The 19,953-nt window shown below is 39.2% G+C and overlaps 1 protein-coding gene across 1 annotated transcript in view; it reads right to left on the minus strand.

The window, feature by feature from the left end:
- adam10a (ADAM metallopeptidase domain 10a) overlaps window positions 1-19,953 on the minus strand; it is a 35,871-nt gene that overhangs the window by 9,527 nt on the left and 6,391 nt on the right. The window contains exons 5-10 of the mRNA XM_048615724.1: window positions 19,594-19,777; window positions 16,647-16,810; window positions 14,008-14,191; window positions 13,510-13,660; window positions 6,669-6,852; window positions 5,946-6,048 (exon numbers count right to left, since the gene is read on the minus strand). Of these exons, the coding sequence (XP_048471681.1) occupies window positions 5,946-6,048; window positions 6,669-6,852; window positions 13,510-13,660; window positions 14,008-14,191; window positions 16,647-16,810; window positions 19,594-19,777 (970 nt within the window). The remainder of the gene's footprint in view (window positions 1-5,945; window positions 6,049-6,668; window positions 6,853-13,509; window positions 13,661-14,007; window positions 14,192-16,646; window positions 16,811-19,593; window positions 19,778-19,953) is intronic.

Raw genomic sequence — 19,953 nt, forward strand, 5'->3', positions numbered from 1 at the left:
TTGTTTTCCAAGGTTTGTATCACTTTAAAGATACATTGTATAATAGCTTCAGCTACGGGCCTTTGGTGGGGCGAACAATTTTTAAAATCCCACATTGTTACACATTTCAAATGAAAAACCTGAAAACATTAAAGGTAAGAGAGAATTCTCTGCACTAGATATACTAAAGGTAAAAGCTGCTATAGTCACTAGACTGTAGGATAAAAGCAGCAATAAACAAGCTTAAAAACTGGATAAAATGGTAAGGAGGAAATACTTGCAACTTGTTAACTATAAACATGGGAAGTAACGATGCTATTTCTTACTAAGCTATACAAAGATGTTTACTCATTAAGAAAACTGCCAGAGGACTTCAGAAAGGCAACACCCAAAGAAAGAAACAAACAGCACGACAATACCCTGACTGTAGTCTGATTATCCACACATGAAAGTCTGTGCTGAGAACTGTAGCAAGCAGAGTTAACGGGAAGGCTCAGAATTACATTGTAGATGACTAGCATGGATTCCGAGGAGGAAGACGTTCAGGAGAGGAGGGATGAGAGAAGTTTGACAGAATTGGTCATACAAGATGAATGCAATTTTAGACAGGAATTAAATGGTTTTGCCAGATTGACTGGCCAGCATTTAATGCTGATCTCCAATTAAGAATCAACTACATTGTTGTGGATCTGAAGTCACAGGTAGGCCAGGTCAGACCTCAAGGCACAGGAGCAGAAGTAGCCCATCGAGTCTGTTCTGACATTCAATGAAATTGTAGCTGATGTGATAATCCTCAACTTCACTTTCTTCCCCTTATCCCAATAACCCCCAATTCCTGAACTGAATAAAAATCTCTCTCTCAGCCTTGAATGTATAGCATGACTCAACCTCAACAGGCTGGTAAAGAATTCCACAGATTCACTACCCTCAGAAGAAATTTCTCCTCATCTCGGTCTTAAATATGCAAGCTTTTATTCTGTGATTATGTCTTCTGGTCCTAGATTCTTCCACAAGGGGAAACAACTTTTCCACGTCTGTCCTATCAAGTCCTCAGACTCTTGAATGCTTCAATGAAACCCCCTGTCATTCTACTATATTCCAATAAGTACAAGCCCAATCTACTCAAACTCTCTTCATAAAGATAGTCCCACTACTCCTGGTATCAGCCTATGAATCCTCTCTAGACTACCTCCAAAGCAGATATCTTTCCTTAGTTTGGAGGACCAAAACAGTTAACAATATTTCAGCTCTGGTCTGACTAGTGCCTTGTACTGTTTTAGCAAAACCTCCCTAGTTTTGTACTCCATTCACTTCTAAAGGCCAACATTTTTTGCCTTCCCTATTGCCCACTAAACTTGGATGCTACCTTTTTATGATTCATGGATGAGGACTTCCAAATCCTTCTGTTCTGTAGCCTGCTGCAGTCTTTCTCCATTTAAATAATATTCAGCTCCTCTATTCTTGCCAAAGTGCATAACCTCACATTTCTCCACATTATATTCTATCTGGCAAGTTTTGCCCACTTAATTAACTTGTCTATATCCCTCTACAGACTGTGTCATCCTCACCATTTGACTTCTACCTCTGTCATCTGCAAACTTGGCTACAGTACATTCACCATCCTCATCCAAGTTATTAATACATATTAGAAATAACTGTGGCCCTAGGGCTGATCTCTGTGACACAACACTAGTTACAGGTTGATTTCTGAAAATGACCCTTATCCCACTGTCTTGTATTATCCTCTATCCAGGTTAACAGACTATCTCCCATACCATGGCGTTCAAGTTGGGTGACTCTGACCTATATAGGAAATAAGGTATGATCTTCATAATGTCATCACAGACACCACGATATAATACCAGACTAACCACACGAATTCACAGATTGTGGCAAGGCTTACACGACATAAAAGGCTACAAAACGAAGTTGAGTAGAATCGCTGTCAACAACGCATTGTATGCTCATTTTGAACAGGTCAGTGAAATGATATCACCTGCCCCAACAGCATCAGGTGCAATTGTACCCAGAGTCAACACTGCAGACATCAGATCAGCCGGCTTCAGAGTGAACCCACAGAAAGCAACTGGCCCGCGTGGTGCCCCAGCTGCGCACACCAGGTGACAAGAGTATTTGCAGACATCTTCAACCTCTCTTTACTACGATGTGAAGCTCCCACCTGCTCCAAGACAACCACTATCATCACAGTGCCAGAGGAAAAAACCCAAAAGAAAAATCAGGCAACATGCCTTAATGCCCACCACCCACTGGCTCTAACAACCATCATTGTGAAGTGTTTCTAGAGATTAGTAATGGGACACATCAACTCCAGCCTCCCAGATTGCCTTGATCTACTAAAATTCACCTACCATCACACCATCTTCCCTGGCCCTACACTTATCACTGGAACACCTGGATAGCTAGGATACCTATTTATTGACTTGAGCTCCGTCTTCAGTACCATAATTCTAATCAAACTCATCTCAAAACTCCGAGACCTAGGACTGTGCTCTCCCCTCTAATACTGGATTCTTGATTTCCTGACCCGCACAACGTAATCAGTAAGAGTAGGCAACAATACCTCCACAAGAATAATCCTAAACACCGGTGCCCCGCAGGCTGCATACTCAGCCCCTTACTAAACTCCTGATACACTCACGACTGTGTGGCCAAATTCACTTCTACCCTCCATTTACAAATTTGCTGATGACACCACTGTAATGGGTCAGATCTCAAACAATGAGACAGAGTAAAAGAAAGGGAGAGACAGCTTAGCGGCATAACGTAAAGACAACAATTTCTCCCTCAATGTCAGCAAAATGAAGGAGCTGGTCACCAACTTCAGGAAGCAGAGTGGAGGACACACCCTGTCTCTATCAATGGTGCTGAGGTGGAGGTGGTTGAGAGCTTCAAGTTCCTGGAAGTTAATATCACCAACAATCTACCCTGGTCCATCCATGCTGATGCGATGGTCAAGGAAGCACACAAATGCCTCGACTTGCTCAAAAGGCAAAGAAAATTCAGCATGTCCACAATGGTACATCTGTAAAAATTGGTACATGTCATAGAAAGAATCCTATCCAATGCATAACAACTTGGTATGGCAACTGCTCTGTCCAAGATTGCAAGAGTTGTGAACGCAGCCCAGTCCATCATGAAAACCAGCCTTCCCTCCATTGACTGTCTACACTTCCTGCTACCTTGGGAAAGCAGCCAACATAATCAAAGATAACTCCCACCCGAGTTATACTCTCTTCTGCCCTCCTTCATCAGGCAAAAGATACATACGTTTGAAAATACGTAATGACAGATTTAAGAACAGCTTTTTCCCCGCTGTTATTAGACTTATGAATGGACCTCTAATATGACTGTTGATCTTTCTCTGCAGCTGTAACATTATATTCTGCATTCTGTTCTATTACCCTGATGTACATATGTAAGGAATGATTTGTTTGGTCAGCACGCAAAATAACACTTTTCACTTTATCTCAGTACATGTGACAATAATATATCAAATCAAATGAGCTCTTACCTTATTAAGTAGCCTGATGTGTGGTACCTTATTCTGAAAATTCATATGTTACATTCACCGATTCCCCTTTAACTGCCCTGCTTGTTACCTCCTCAAAAGAATTCTAGTAAATTTGTCAAGCATAATTTTTGTTTCATGAAGCCACTGACTCTGCTCGATCATTTTAGGCACTTCTAAATGTTCTGCAGTTACATCTTTTATAATAGAACCTAACATTTTCAGAACAACAATATTCCCAATATTTCCCAATAATCTAACTGGCCTATAGTTATCAGTTTTTGTTTCCATCCTGTTTTAAATAAGGGTATTACTTTGGCAGTTTTCCAATTTATTTTTATACAATCCCCAGTGTGGAAACAGGCCATTCGGCCCAACAGGTGCACACCAGCCCTCCAAAAAGAACATCCCATCCAGACCCATCCCCCTAACCTATCCCTGTAACCCTGCATGTCCCATGACTAACGCACCTAACCTATACATCCCTGAACACTATGGGTAATTTAGCACAGTCAATCTACCTAACTTGCACATCTTTGGACTATGTGAAGACACCAGAGCACCAGGCGGAAACCCACACAGACACAGGGAGAATATTTGTGTGGAGTTTGCACAGACAGTCGCCCAAGGCTGGAATCAAACCCGGATTCCTGCTGCTGTGAGGCAGCGGTGCTAACCACTGAGCCACCTTGCCACCCATAATTCTCCAGGACTTTTCCAGAATCTCAGAATTCTTAGAAGATTACAAGCATTGAATCCAATATCTCTGTAACTACTTCCTTTAATACCCTATAATACAATGGACCCATTAGGTCAAAGGACTTATTGATCTTTAGGTCTATTGGATTCCCTAGCACTTTTCTCTTGTGATAGTTATTATATTTATTTCCTGTCCTCTTTTTGCACCATGATTATTAGTAATGTTTGGAATACTATTAGTGTATTTTACTGTGAAGACTGAGGCAAAGTATTAATTTTGTCTGTGTGGAGTATTAGTTCAACTCCTCTGACATTTCTCACTTCTCCATTATTATTTCCACAGACTCGTTCAGTAAGGGGCCTATGTTCACTTTGGCATCTCCCTACTTCGCTATATATTTAAGTATCTCTTCCTGTCTAATCTTGATATCACTAGGAAGTTTACTCAGTTTATTTTCTCACTCATTAATTGTTTGGTCATCTTTTGTTGGATTTTGAAATTTTCCCAATCCTCTGGCTTACTATTAATCTTTCCCTCATTAAGCATCTAATGACCAAGAAACCAATTGCCAGAAAAACCCGTCTGATTCACTAATGTCGTTTAGGGAAGGAAATCTGTCATTTTGCCTGGTCTGGCCTACATGTGACTCTAGACCCACAGCAATGTGGCTGACTGTCAACTGCACTGTGGGCAAGGATGGGCAATCAATTCTGAACTGATCAACAGTGTCCAGTGTCCCATGTCCCGTGAATGAATGATTGAAAAAAAGTTTAAAAAAAACTGTGCGCAATTGGAAGGTGTGTTCAATGACCATGCTGTTTATCATCAATGGACAATGCAAACACAATGATCAATGATCAAAGATGTGTATGAAGACAGAATTTAGTATGAAAAGGGCTGGGTAAATGATATCAGTTAAATTTGCAGATGACAAAACATTTGTAATCCTCAATCTATGCTCGTCATAGGAACTATTAGACTAGTAAGTGGAGGCACAAAGTTTGAAATAAAAATCAAAATTGGTAAAATCAAAGTGATGTCAACCTCAAAAATCACCAAGAAATATTCACTGAAAGAACAAGAACAGATGCAAAAATTCAAGCATGTAAGAAACAATATGTTAGAAGTGCAATGATGAACTAAGAACAAGATAGCATTGGGAAAGGGCTTATTTGGCAAGAAGAGACTACTAACTAGAAATCTGAATGAATAACAAAGTGACTTGTGACAAGTTTGATTTGGAGAGTTGTTTTATATGGATAGGAGACTTGAGCCTTATGGAAAGTGGTTGCTAAATACCTTTAAATGAGAAATTAAAGAGAATGGAAAGGATCAACTGTACAAAAAAGTGACAAACTATGAAGTGCTGTTGAGAGTGAACTAACAAAGAAATTTTCTTAATATAAACAGAAATCTAGGTAGGGCACATCTTAAGAGGAAGAGGGATGTTATAAAAGTGATGATTTCTAGGTTATAGAACAAGAGAAAGGAAAGTAATGTTGTTGCTAAATGACTTGAAAATTCAAGGAAGTTCCAGGCAAATGAAAAGACTGGCGCGGGAAGGAAAGACCACTATAAGCCAAGGTTCTGCCTTTAGGTGGATCACATATTATAATGACAACGACCCATTTTCACAGATTCATTTGCTGAACATAATGTGACTGCTTGAAACAGGTTTTGTCCATCACCTGAAAATTGAGGACCCTTTTATATCTTCAAACATAAAAGAGTACTTACGTTTCTCCATACAGCAAACGTGGCACAATTCGGTTTCATTTGTTGGACTTGAACATGTACACTCCATAAGCTTGTACTTCTCACAAATCGAACCAGAGCATTGCTGGGGGGTGGGGGTGGAATAAATATTTGAGTTAAAAATATTTGTAATCTACAACAGCAAGTTCCTAGCTAAGGAAATAAAACCAGAGGTGAATAGTTCTTACAGTGCACATATTGCTTAGATTTTGGATACGAGTCGGTTTTAGACAAGATCAACAAAATTAATTTTATTCAGATTGAGTACTAACATTTACAAATCATAATTCAAAAAATGTATTCTGAATTATGTGACGTCACAAACAATAGAAAGAATGAAACAAGCAGTTTATTTTCAACATTTCCTATAACAGGTACACTGGAATTTATAAAATTCATTATGATTTACAGATTAAAAATCAAGAATTATTATGCAGATGTTTCCATCAAGTACCCGAGAATGTTCTTGTATAGTTGTTCTTAAATCCATTCCCATTTTAAAAAAATATCGAGAGAATGTATTAACAGAACACACAATATTCATGCAAAACTAATTATACCTAATCATACACAAACTAATCTAATCCTGTGCACTGTGTATTGAAATTAAGTATTATCTAAAAGAAAAGGTGCAGGTCCAACTGCTCTTGGACACATTCACATAAAAATGTATTAACATACGGAGACACAATATGGACTACTTACTCCTCTAATACACACTTGGGTTCCCCTATTACAGAGGGTAAAATTGTCCTTGGGATCAGATGTTGGGCATATAGCAGTTCCACCACTACATTTCCCTTCCTTTGCACAATCAGACTCATTACGGCATTTTTCATTGGTGGGCTTAAAAGTACATTCTCTGGTACAGCATGGACCTTGACTTGGGCTACAACAAATGAATGCATTAAAAAGTCATGTTAATTCTAAATTTATTTAAAATAAACAACACTCTGATGACATCTAATATTTGTTAACCCTTAAAAATAATTAGCATCACTACACCTAATTCCTGGCTTACAGTGTCACTGCAAAACCAACAGAAAGTAGATACAAAATTCATTAGCAAGAGAAGTATATCCCATTTAATATTCAAATCTTCAAAATAAATTCCACTATATTGTGAGGAGTATAAAATGAGGTAGAGCACCATTGGCTATTTTGTAATGCAATGAAGCTCTTCCAAAGTAAATACAATCAATCAATCAGTTTTACTCTCGAGTTGCTACGCAGCTCCATTTTACTCTTGGTCCACACAAGAAAGTTTGCGACTTCAGGTTTTAAATAATAATCAAATAACTCTATGAAGACCAGTTTCCCATCACCAAGTCACCCTTTATCTACACATGTATAGTACAAGACAGCAATCCAGCTAGCTCAGAGCCTGCTCTTAAAGTAAGCAGAACCTCTGATACTCTTGTTTATATCTGTCAGCCAGGGCTCCCTGATTAGCCCAGATTAACAGCCTCAATCAGGGAACTCCTTCTGTGGAGGTCCACCTGGCTGACCTTGTTCCAACCTCTACATCCTTCTCTCTCTAAGTCCTGGGATGTAGGTCCATTCCTTTCCCTATAGCTTCTCCTGGAGCGTTTTCACACCAACTCCTGTTCATCCGACTCTGCCCGAGATACTGGTCTGTACCGGAATGTAGCCTGCCTCCTGTACCCAGAGCGTCTCAGAAGAGATTCCTCCTCTTCAGGCAGTTATAGTGCCAATGCTGCGACATCTCCAAAATCCATCTTGTCCTCAGAAGTTTCTTCGATGTCAGGCAGAGGGGAAGACCCCACATATTCTGACAGACTTGTCATATATTCTGAGGGGTCAGATAATGTTTTGCTCCTGTCCCATTTGCAAGGTTGCACTTTTCACGTGGTCCGCGTGCTTGTTCAGGACTCCCTCACCTGTGTGAACTTTGTCTCAACCATGCTTTTTATCCATGCAGGGCCATTCCAGTGGTTTCGACACCACACTTTGTCCCCTGAAGTAAACTGCCTGACTCACTTAGAGGAGTCTTATGTCCGGCATTGGCGGTCCCGAAGCTGTTTCACCCTCTTCCCCACACACCCTCCTCCTCCTCCCTGCCATGTCCAGGAAGATCAGGATTAATCTGATGTGGAGTCTTCTCCCCATTAGCAACTCTGCTGGAGCTGTCCCTGTACTTGCTGGAGGGGTGGTCCAATAATCGAACAAGAACTGGGGCAGTTTGGCATCAAGTGAAGCTGTAGGCCGTCCCTTCAAAGTTTAGACGGTTCTTCCCTGTGGACCACCAGATGATGGATTTTGGAGCTGTCCTTACATGGCAAATGCCACTTGACCCAAGGAAATATTCGAATTCCCTGCTGGTAAATGATGACCTGCTGTCTGTGACCAACACTTCCAGGAGTCTGTATATTGCAAGAGACGCTTGCAGCTTTTCAATCGTTGTCCCCGTGTTTGACAAATGAACTCTATGCACTTTGAATGGGCATCCACAATGACTAAGAACGTAGGGCCCATGAAAGGACAGGCATAATTGACATGTAACCAAGTCCAGGGTTTACCCGGCCATTCCCACAAACATGCGGGAGCTGCGGGCAGTAATTTTTGTCCTTGTTGGCACCTTGGGCACTGCCCTGCTAACATGGCTATCTCAGCATAATTATGGCCACCAGACATAACTTCTCGCTAACAACTTCAGTTCAGAAACCACCAGGGCAATCGTGGAGGTCAACCTGTATATAGCAGTGACATTTGTTTGGGACAATCACTTTTGCTCCCCAATAATATGCCATCCTCTACAGTGATCTGGTCGCACTGGGTCCAGAGAGGTTTCGATTCTGGTTATGATGGCCATCACCACCAACTGTTTCAGTTTTGCTAGTACAGGATTTTTTTTAATGTTCACATTGTCAGCAGTGACTGGAAGGGGGTCCAGAAAATATAAAACCAGAAATTTGACTCTGCCTGTGGCAGCACTACCAGTGGTGACCCACCAATGGGAGGTGGCTCAAGGCACCAGCATTTGCCACTTGGCCCCCCAGACAGTGTTACAATTTATAATTGTACACACTCAGTAAGAGCTCATCGCTGAATTCGACCTGAAGCTATGGGCGGCACGGCCTTGTGCTCAGAGTAGCCCTAGCCCTATGATCTGTTACTGTTACAAATTTCCATCAAGGAAGATATTGGTGGAATCTTTTCATATCAGAGATGATGACCTTCTCTATCTGGGCATATCTTCTTTTGGTATCAGCCAAAGTCCAGGAAGCATACGCTATCAGGTGTTCCTCTCCCCTGGACCACCAGTGAGCCAACACTACCTCATACCTACATGCACTGCATGCAAGAACCACATCTTGCTTGGAACCGTAGTGTGTCAACACCTTACACAACAATAGTTACTTCTTCAGGTCTCTAAAAGCTACTTCCTGGCTACGAGACCATTTACAAGACTGACCCTTTCTCAAAAGCAGATGTGAGGTTGCGAGGATGGAGGCCAGGTTACATATGAATTTTCCATACTAATTCACCAATCCAAGAAAATCTCTAAACTCTAATACTGACATGGGAGCCAGGGCATCTTTGATCAGCCTCACTTATCTTCCAACAGGTGTAACCTGGTCTTATCAACTCTGTAGGACAAGTAGGTCACTTGGTGTGCCTGGAACACACATTTTTCCCTCCTAAGGCATACACCCACCTTGGAGAAACGTTTAAGCACTATGTCCAAGTTCTCTCAATGCTCTTTATTGGTGTTCCCAGTTATTAGCACATCATTCTGATAAATGGTGCTCTGGGATAGACCTTGAAAATGCTCTCCATCATCCACTGGAAAATGGCACAGGCTGACGATACCCCAAAAGGCAGTCTCGTTTATTGGTACAAACCCTTACAGGTATTAATTGTAGCATACCTCTGGGAATCCTCATCTAATTGCAATTGCAGGTACGCATGGCTCATGTCCAGATTCATCAAGGACAGCAACCACCACCACCAATTTTGAACAAATGCCCTCTATGCATGGGATTGGGAATTTATCTAGCTGTGAAAAGCAGTCTTCCATTTGTTGGAAATCCCCACAAAGGTGAATCGACCCATCAGGCTTCACAATTGGTATGACCGGTCTTGACCATTTCACAAACTGTACTGGTTTAATGATTTCATCGCTTTCCAGCCGCATTTCTGCCTCTACTTTTGCACATAAGGCAAATGGCATTGGACAGGCCTTACAGAACAATGAAATTGCTTCCTGGGCAACATGTAAGGGGGGGCTTGGCTCAGTTGATAGCCCCTTCACCTTTGTGAAAAACTTGCGTGCGCACACATGCTCAGCGACTCACTTTGGGTTAAACAAAAATCACATGTTTGTGACAGTTGTCTTAACCTCGTCAAAAAACTCAATACAGATTCCCCTCGTTCTTGTACTAGTGAATAAAACCAGTAGCGTCTCAGGGCTGTAATATTCCTTAGCTAAACCCGTCAACTCTATTAGTATTTGGTGCCTGAGGAAACACTGGGCTCCTAATAACTGCTGGCCCACAGGAGAATTACTTGTTGCTTTTCGTTTACCCCAATGTCATTTACTCAAAAAATTCAGATTTACTCAGAAAACTCAGATCCAGTCTTGCACAGCAACAAGTCAAGCTTCCCAAATAGCAGCACAATGCCAGAAATACTTACACCAATTCAAAGACGACTATTGCAAGTGAATCTCTTCAGGGATGTTTTGCTCTTATTGCCATTGAAATAACTCCTCGAAAGCCGGTATCCAATCACCAGGTCATCCTTTATTTTGATGTGCATAGTACAAGACACTGATCCATCTAGCTCAGAGTTGGCTCCTAGGGTGAGCATAACCCCTGAAACTCTCATTTTTACCTGTCAGCCAGGATTCTCTGATTGGAGCTGATCTGGTCTAATCAGGGAACTCATAGAATATGAGGTCCACCTGGCTGACCTCTTTCCAAATCACTACAAACTGTCCAACCAGGAACTAAATTAAGCCAGTCAGTCATTTAGATATTGTTCAAACAGAAAGGCTGCATGTAGATGGTTAAAATGCTAGCGTGTTCTCCTTAGCATAATTTCAAATCAACCAACACAACAATAAATAAACTTCACATTTTCTCAAATAATGAATACCAGTAATACATGTGAAGATAGCAACTAGTGACCTACACTCAGCAATTTGTGATTACTCAAGTTTAACTTTTCATCAAAAACTGCATAAACTAAATTATGGTCATCTTTTGTTGGTTTTGAAATTTTCTCCATCCTCTGGGTTACCATTACTTTTTGCCCCACACTGGGAGTTTTTTTCTTTCCGTCTGATGCCATCTTTACTTCTGCTGGTTAACCATGGTTGGCTCATCCCCTCCCTTGAATCCTTCTTCTTCTTCACTGAAAGAGTTCATGGCTTACAGCAGGCATATATCTTCTTAAATGTCTGCCATTATTCCTCAACCCAGGCTGCTAAACTCCTTCCCTAGTCCACTTCAGCCAGCTGTGTACTCATTCTTTCAGTAAATACCTTTATTTAAGCTAAGCACAGTTGTTTCTGACCCAAGTTCCTCCCTCTCAAGCCATAAACTAAATTCCACCATGTTATGGTCACTGTTTCAGAGGAGATCTTTTACTCTGAAATCATTTATTAAACCTGCCTCATTACACATCAGCAGATCCAGAGTAGCCTTATCCCTGGTTGAATCTACACCATATTGTTCTAGGAAATTGTCCCAAATACACTATGAATTCTTGTTTATGGATTCTTTTGCCAATCTGAATAATCTAACCTACATGAAGATAAAAATTATCCATGATCAAAGGGTGGCCTTTAATGGCCTTTGTTATATGCCCTCATTCTCCATCCCATCGCATTGCCTCTCTAGTGTCATCTTCTCCTTTTTATTTCTTACCATCACCCAAACTGATTCATCATCAGATTCAAGATCATTTCCTGCTACTTAGTCCATTCCAACAAATCCAATGACCACCTTTTCATTCCTGCCTTTCCTTTTAAAAAGTCACATATCCCTGGACAATTAGTTCCCAACCTTAGAACCATGGTTTATAATATCATAACCATTAAGCTGTGTTTGTGTGGTTAATGCATCTATTTTGTTTTGAAAGGATAGCAGATTTCCCTCCCTAAAAGACATGAGTAAATCAATAGACAGCAATGACCGGGTCACAATTAAGCTTGCTTGCTAGTCTAAGATTTTACTGAATTCAGATTTCACCATTTACCACAGTGACATTGGAATCCATATCCTGAGATCATTAGCCTGGAGTTCTGAATTACTAATCTAATGACATTACCACTATGCCACCAACTCCCCAATTTTGAAAGGCATTGGAGTAGACTGGAGAGACAGACAACTCAGAAGAAGTGTGTACATGGAGCAAACAGCAATGTCAAGTAGACAGAGGGGAGGCTATAGCCTTGTGATATTGTCACTAGACTAGTAATCCAAAGACTCTGATAATGTCCTGGAGACCCAGGTTCAAATCCTGACATGTCGATGGTGGTATTTAAATTCAAGAAAATATCTGGCATTAAGACTAAAAAAAAAACTGTGTAAACTAAGCATCCATTCTATGTGTTACATTACTGGTCAAGGTCCAGGTTGGCGTTTATTTCAATTTCTGCTATGGGAGAAGCTCAGAACAAGGTCGTTTGTGTTAACTTCTCTGCTTCCTTCAGCAATCAAATACAATTATTGCTGTTGAAAAGTGAAAGATGGAACAGTGCCAATCTGAGAAATAACCAGTAGCAAGAAAGCAGGATGATAGAGATTATACCTGTTGTATAACTAGTTATGCTGAACACAGTCACGAACAACTAAATTACTCCTTGTATTAGATAAATTCACTGTTGAAAGACATGAATGTAAGATTTTAATCACACCTACACCCTAGATTAACCTTCCACATTTGAGACAGATTTAATAAACCAATCCTATGAATTTTCCAAAGAACAGTATCACAGACAAGCAGATTCTACAATTTTAAATTGGATTGAACTTTGAGAAACTTTTTTTAAACACAATCATTGAAGTGGACATCTAAGAGTTGAAATAGTAACACTCAGGATATAAAGCTTCAAAAGTCAGAACATCTGCAGCAACTTGAAATCCCAGGAGAATTTCTCAACTCAGTTGTTTGAATTGACCAAGTCAGATCAAAAATGAGATCAGTTTTACCCTTATAATTAGGTTGCTATTGTCTGTTTGGAGCGTCTGTCAGCTTGAAACTGATTTCAGCAACAGGCCTGTTGCTGTACCCTACTTGGACTTTTGACAATATAAATTGATGCTCAAATCACAATTGAATTTTCCTCCTCTTTCCCTCTTTGGTTTCAATTGTTCAGATTACTTTTTTTAAAAATATAAAGATTCTATACATACGGATCTGTTACAAGGAACAGTTCTGCTTTAGCACTTGCCTCAATGTCAGCAAGCTCCACCCCAATTGTACACTGAATATAGCACTTGCTTTCTATGCAGTTGAGGTGGGAAAAGCAAAAAAAAACAGTTCAACATAATGTCTTAGCAACTTAAACGCTTACCTGCACTGTTTTTTTGGTTTAAGCTTGCATTTCCTCTCTTCTAATTCATTTGCATTATAGCAGCATTCATCCCTGCACTGATCACTGTAACCACAATCACATTCTTCCCCCTCTTCCACTAAGCCATTGCCACAAATGGGTTTGCCAGATTCTTTAAATAAAATAATTTTCAAAGTTAGTATCAAGATTCAGTGCATGAGTGAACTCTCAACAATTCAGGTGCTACTTCTGAACTTACAAACACTGATCCAGAACTGAACAGCAACAACAGGTAATTCATTACCCAGTGCTGGAGATGGAAATAGAAATGTTGCATTAGCTGAAAAGCGTAAAAAACATCAAACTCAAATAAAACATTTTTAAAAATTGCAGCTTATTAGTTGGATTCCTAAAGACAGAAGGTGGATAGTACAATATTTTATTTCTCGTATACAGATATACCATAACAAGCTTAAAGTACGATTTACCAATTCCGTTCAGTGGCGTTTTTATACTTACCAACAAAACATTGGTTTCTTTTCTTGTCAAGGACCTGACTGATGTTTTTAATGCTACAGGTAGAGAACTTATTGTTGTTCTGTTTATCACCAGATGTAGCTCGTGCATACATAATATAATTGCCTTTTTCTTTCAGGTCCCCAGACTTGGACTCTCCTGGGGTACATTCAGAGCCAGAATCATGCTGAGGAGATAAATAAGAACAATAGCCCGCTGAATTTCATTGACAGCTTTGTTAGTCTTTGTACCTCTGCTCGCTGTGATAAATATAACAGATGGGCAAGCTCCAGCAAAGAAGTCACCAACATTTCTTGTTCAGATCACACAAAATATTCTAAGTTTAAAAAGCTAACACAATGTTTTAAAAACTGAAATAAATATCTACACAAGTCTTTTTTTCCCCCCAATTACTTCTGGACTTAATTTCTTTTTTGCTGCGCAACCTTTAGAACAGTTTTACCACAGTCCCTCATGCAGTTTTAGTAATTGACAAAAGCTGCTAGTTGGAACTAGCACTTCTCTCTAAATGCCTACATTTTATCAAACAATGTCTTCACAGTAGTTTATCCTTTGTAACCAAAGAGCTAAAATAGAGGGGGACATCACCAAATTGAGAAGATTTTAGCATCACATACAATACTGCATTAATCTGCTTTTTGCAGACTTCACATCTTTACACTTCATTGCTTTACACATCAACTGACACATTAATTTTTTTAATTGATATTTTGGATTACCGGATTTGGGCACAGAGTGGAAAACAGCAATTCTACTTCTTCAATATTAAACCGCAACTCCTTTCTACATTTTTCTCCTAACTAATTAATAAATCTGATCTGTTCATTTTCTTATGTTATGCTTATTAGGAATTTCCATATTCCACATCACATAATTGAATTAATATTCCTTTGAAAATTCTGTAAAGGTTAATACTTTGAAGCATTCTTCTCTTTTGAAGGATTTTTTTTCTGCAGTCTTGAGATCTCTACTTACTCTTTATGAAACGAGCCCTCCATTGTCTTCTTCACACTGCCATTTTCAGGCTACTGTTGCTTTCATAGTACTGATAATCATTTTCTCCCAATTCTAGCAATTACTGTTTCCTCCCTTAATAATGAAACTTCTTTTCTTACCTTTCAATCCTCCAACTGCACAGTTTTTGACAGTGATTTAGTCTTGATCAATATAAGCTACTTACTTGCATTCTATCTTTAACCACATGCAAGTCTTGGAATTTTATTGCAAATGCTAGGTGCAAGTATCGCATATACAAAGCATAGATTGTACATGCACCCGATTTCATGCTTACAAAACAAGCTAGAATTGGCATCTTAAAAGCATTTTTTGAACAAATTTTTGCAGCAACGGATGATATAATGACGATCCATATAACTGACCATAGGATGTGCCAAGTCCACAGCAATCTTTCGCAGGGAGTCATTCAGCGGGTGAAATCACATTTTTAGAAGTAAAACACTGCAGATATTGGGTTAGGATTCTGATTCAACTTAAAATGCCAACCCTACCTCCCTCTCTCTCTCTCCACAGGAGGTTCCCTGACCTGCTGAGTATTTCCCAACAAATTTGTGTTTCTGGATCAGATTTCTTGCTTAATCCCAGTAAACTTTATGCTCATAAAGAAACAGCTCAGGTTAATACAGCTGCACTTCAACAGCAACACTTCTCTGCAATAGTAAAAGGATGATTAAAATGCCCAAATTGGAGAAAACTCAACATATTTTAAAAGTGTAATTTCAAATGTAATGCATTTTGTTACAACAAACAAGGGTACAGCTTATACAGTTAATAGTAGGGCCTTGGGTAGGGTTGTAGAACAGATGGACCTAGGGATGCAGGTACATAATTCTTTACAGTTTGCATCACATATAGACAAAAGATTAAAAAAGGCATTTGGCATGCTTGCCTTCATTGCTCAGTCCTTTGAGTTTAGGATTGGGATGTTACGGTGAGGTTGTACAGGATATTGGTGAGGCCTCTTCTGGAATACTGTGTCCAGTTCTGGTCACCCAGTCATAGGAAAGATATTATCAAGCTTGAGGAGGGTCCAGAACAGATTTATCAGGATGTTGCTGGATATGGAAGGTTTAAGTTACAAAGAAAGGCTGGATACGCTGGGACTTCTTTCATTGGCGCTTAGGAGGCTGAGAAGTGACCTGATAGAAGTTTATCTATACCTCTCATCATTTTAGAGTTGATGGCAGTTGTCTTTTCCCTAAGAAAGTGAATTTCAAGACTAGGGGACACATTTTATAGGTGACAGGAGAGAGATTTAAAAAAGACATGAGGCATTTTTTGTACACAGAGGGTGACGTGTGTGTGGAATGAACTTCCTGAGAAAGTGGTAGATGCAGGTATTACAATGTTTAAAAGACATTTGGATGGATACTCGAACAGGAAACGTTTGGAGGGATATGGGCCAGGAGCAGGCAGGTGGGACCAGTTTAGTTTGGGATTATGTTCAGCATAGACTAGTTGGACCAAAGGGTCTGTTTCCACGCTGTATGACTCTATAAATATCGAGGGAGATTCACTAATTTAATTACTGACTGTAATATGTCCAAGGGAAGCAAGTAGGAACTAAATTTGATTAAAGCAAACTATATTAGTTTGATACTTACTGGTGAACCAAAGTTGTGCCCTACTTCATGAGCAAATGTGATGTGAGAGACTTTAGGAGGAACATGAGAGCCATAGTTTTGAACAGTGATGATTCCAGTATTGAGTGATTTCTTCTTGCCATCAGAATAAAGTTTGCTTTTTTCACATATTCCCCCAGAGCTTCCTGTGTTTGAGGAACAGAAAATAAATGGGGGGTGGGGGGGAAAGAGGAGAGAAAAAAAACTACAAAAGCTAAAATGATCAAGAATCTGATTACACTTCTTGTTAGTGTAACAAAGCTAATAATTGTCAATAAGCACCTTTTTCACTAACCAGTGACATCAACGAATACTAGATTTTCTTTTAAAATTAACAGCCATGTGATGTCCCTCTCACTAGGGAACCTGCTTCTTCTGGAATACAAATGGTACTAAACCCAAATAATTTTTGCATCATATGGAAATACTGTAGCTCATGAAAGATATATTCTATATATTTAATATAATATTTAAAAAGGGTTTATATATTTTGTTAAAATGTGGTTTCCTCGGTGTAAACACATACAAGCCCTTTATCATGGGGCAATAAATATTGAATTTCTTAAAAAGTAAATTACCTCATTGTAACAGTTTTCTACTTTCAAGAGTCAAAAATCACACCACACCAAGTTATAGTCTAAAAGGTTTATTTGAAGACACAAGCTTTCAGAGTCTCACTCCTTCTTCAGGCGTCAGTCCAAAAGCTTATGTCTTAAAACTGTTGGACTATAACCTAGTGCCGTGCGATTTTTGACCTTGTCCACCCCAATCCAACACTGGCGCCTCCACATCATACTTTCAAGAGTAGTTTCTAAATGAATTCACATTTAATTTAAAAAAGCTTTGATTTTGTTTGCTACATTTGAGATAAATACTTAACTTGCTTGGTGTTTCTTTGCTATTTCCTGATATCAATTTCATTAAAAAGGATAAACCTTAAATTCTTTACCCATTTGCACTTTTTCCTGGGCTGTTTCTTTGAGATGTTAATTAACAAAAAGTAAAAGTTCCCAAGTCCCCTTCTTGCTATGTCAAGGAATTTGAACCACTGCACCACTTACAGCTTTCTGGCAGGATATAACAGCATCTTCCATATGGAACAAAAAAAGGCTTCAAAGAGTGAGAGGGACCGCAAAAACAAGTCGTCGTTTGAAATTACGATATATTAAAAGGATTAAATGAGACGTGGCTAAATGCAGTGGTTTTAAACGTGTCTGCAAGCATATTCAGTCAAGTTGCCACTCACACAGGCTTTCTGTTTATTCTACATATTCACTGACAATTGACTGAAAATTAAATATTTGACTAGTCGGTACATTTTATCTGGATGGCTCTGATATATCGTGGTGGCTCAGCATATTCAGAGATAACAAAACTAAAAAAAAAATTAGCTGCTTGTGGCAACTAGTTAATCAAATTTTCATTTAGCCAATGATTCAGAGCAACCATATTAATCACTGAGCACTTGGTGTAGATTCACAATTTCCCACATGACCAATGCTTCATAGTGGGGAGACTATAACCATAATATTTTATAGCATTTCAGTGGGCAACTGAAGTTCATATTTAAACAATTTAGGGGCATCTTCCTACTGTTCGGAAAACAGGTAGCATATGGAGCTTTACCTGTTAGTATTGCCACTTGATTGCAAAAAAAGATGTGAAAACAGAGGAAGAAATGCCACAAGCCCAACTGCAACTTAAAACAGACCAAAACCATGGAAACATTCAACATGAATAAAGCATCCAGAAATTTAAATAATATGAACTTACAGTTAATAACAGAGTTTCACATTTTAATTATTATTTTCAAAAAGATTGTCTCTAATGGTTGTTGACTTGCTTGCCGAGCTGGTTAAGTTTGTTTGCAGACGTCTCGTCTCCATACTAGGCAACGTCATCAGTGCACCTCTGGTGAAGCATCAGTGTTCTACCCCGCTTACTATTTATGTGACTCAGTTTGCTAGGGTAAATGGCATCGCTTTCGGATTTGTTTCTTAGTGGTTGGTATATGGGGTCCAGTTCTACATGTTTGTTGATGGAGTTCTAGTTTGAGTGCCAGGCCTCCAGGAATTCTTGATAATGTCTTTGGTTGGCTTGTCCGAGACAAGCAAACTGAGACACACAAACAGCAAGCGGGAGAGAACACCGATGATTCACCGGAGGCGCACTGATGATGTTACCTTGTATGGTGACAAAACATCTGCAAACTTACCAGTGCGGCGAGCAAGTCAACAACCTCATCAACAACCTGAGCTACAAATCTTCTTAAAAACCTTGCCATCGTCTCTAGATTTATTGCTGCGGCTCAGGATAGCTGATTAGGGTTTTCAATTCAATCCCAAATATGGATTAACCTCCATTTATTAACATGAGCAGACAATCCCCTTCATTTGCAATAAAGTTTCAAAAGGAAAAGGCTTTACATTACACCATACTTCAAGGATCTCTTCATACTCGCAATTTTTCAAAAGTGTGTTGCAATGTTAAAGGTATTCATCATTAAACCTTCACAAAATACTTGAGACAAAGCAGCTATCCTTGTTATAAAGCAATTAATCAGTTAAGCTCAATTCATTGTTCCTCTTGTCTGGTTAGAATTTTAACCTTTTTTGTGAAGTGGTGAAACGGCTTCCAACGTTCCTTGCCCAATTTAAATGCACATGAAAATGCAAGTGAGCTACTTTTACTACAGTAAAAGCCCAATCTTAGAAAACTGTTTAAACAAGGAAAGTTTTTTTTAAAAATCTTATTTTAACAAAGACTACCAAGCTATCTAATCATTCTTAAAACAACAATTTCTAAGAAGTATACCTTGCTCATATTCATGGCCAAAGCAAAGTCTTTATTGAAAACAATTAGCAGTTTTGTCATTTTTTTTTTCACAGAACCAAGGTTGCTGGAAACAGCGAGGTCTGCAAACATTTACCTGATGGTGCACCAACCCACGCCAGTCCCAGAACCCCGTCATCAAAATCACGATCTGTAAACACGTAGGCTAAGCAATAATCATCATGATTCTGTTCTGAATTGAGTTCGAGGAATTTCTCCACGCCAATGTTTGCAAACCTAAATGGGTTGCTTCTATCTTTTTCATCATTCGTGGTGTTGATCTGAAAGACAGTGTTGTTCATCGTGTTAGTTATGACAGTGGAAGAGAAATGGTACTTCTTCTGGGGAACATATATATAGGTAAATGGTTAAATATATTAAATAATTATTTATTTATCTCAAAGCATTATACACTGACCATAATAAAAATGTGCTTTTCTCAAACCTAACCCTTGAT

Source organism: Rhincodon typus, chromosome 33 (genome assembly GCF_021869965.1).
Source record: "Rhincodon typus isolate 14 chromosome 33, sRhiTyp1.1, whole genome shotgun sequence".
In the NCBI taxonomy this organism is placed as follows: Eukaryota; Metazoa; Chordata; class Chondrichthyes; order Orectolobiformes; family Rhincodontidae; genus Rhincodon; species Rhincodon typus.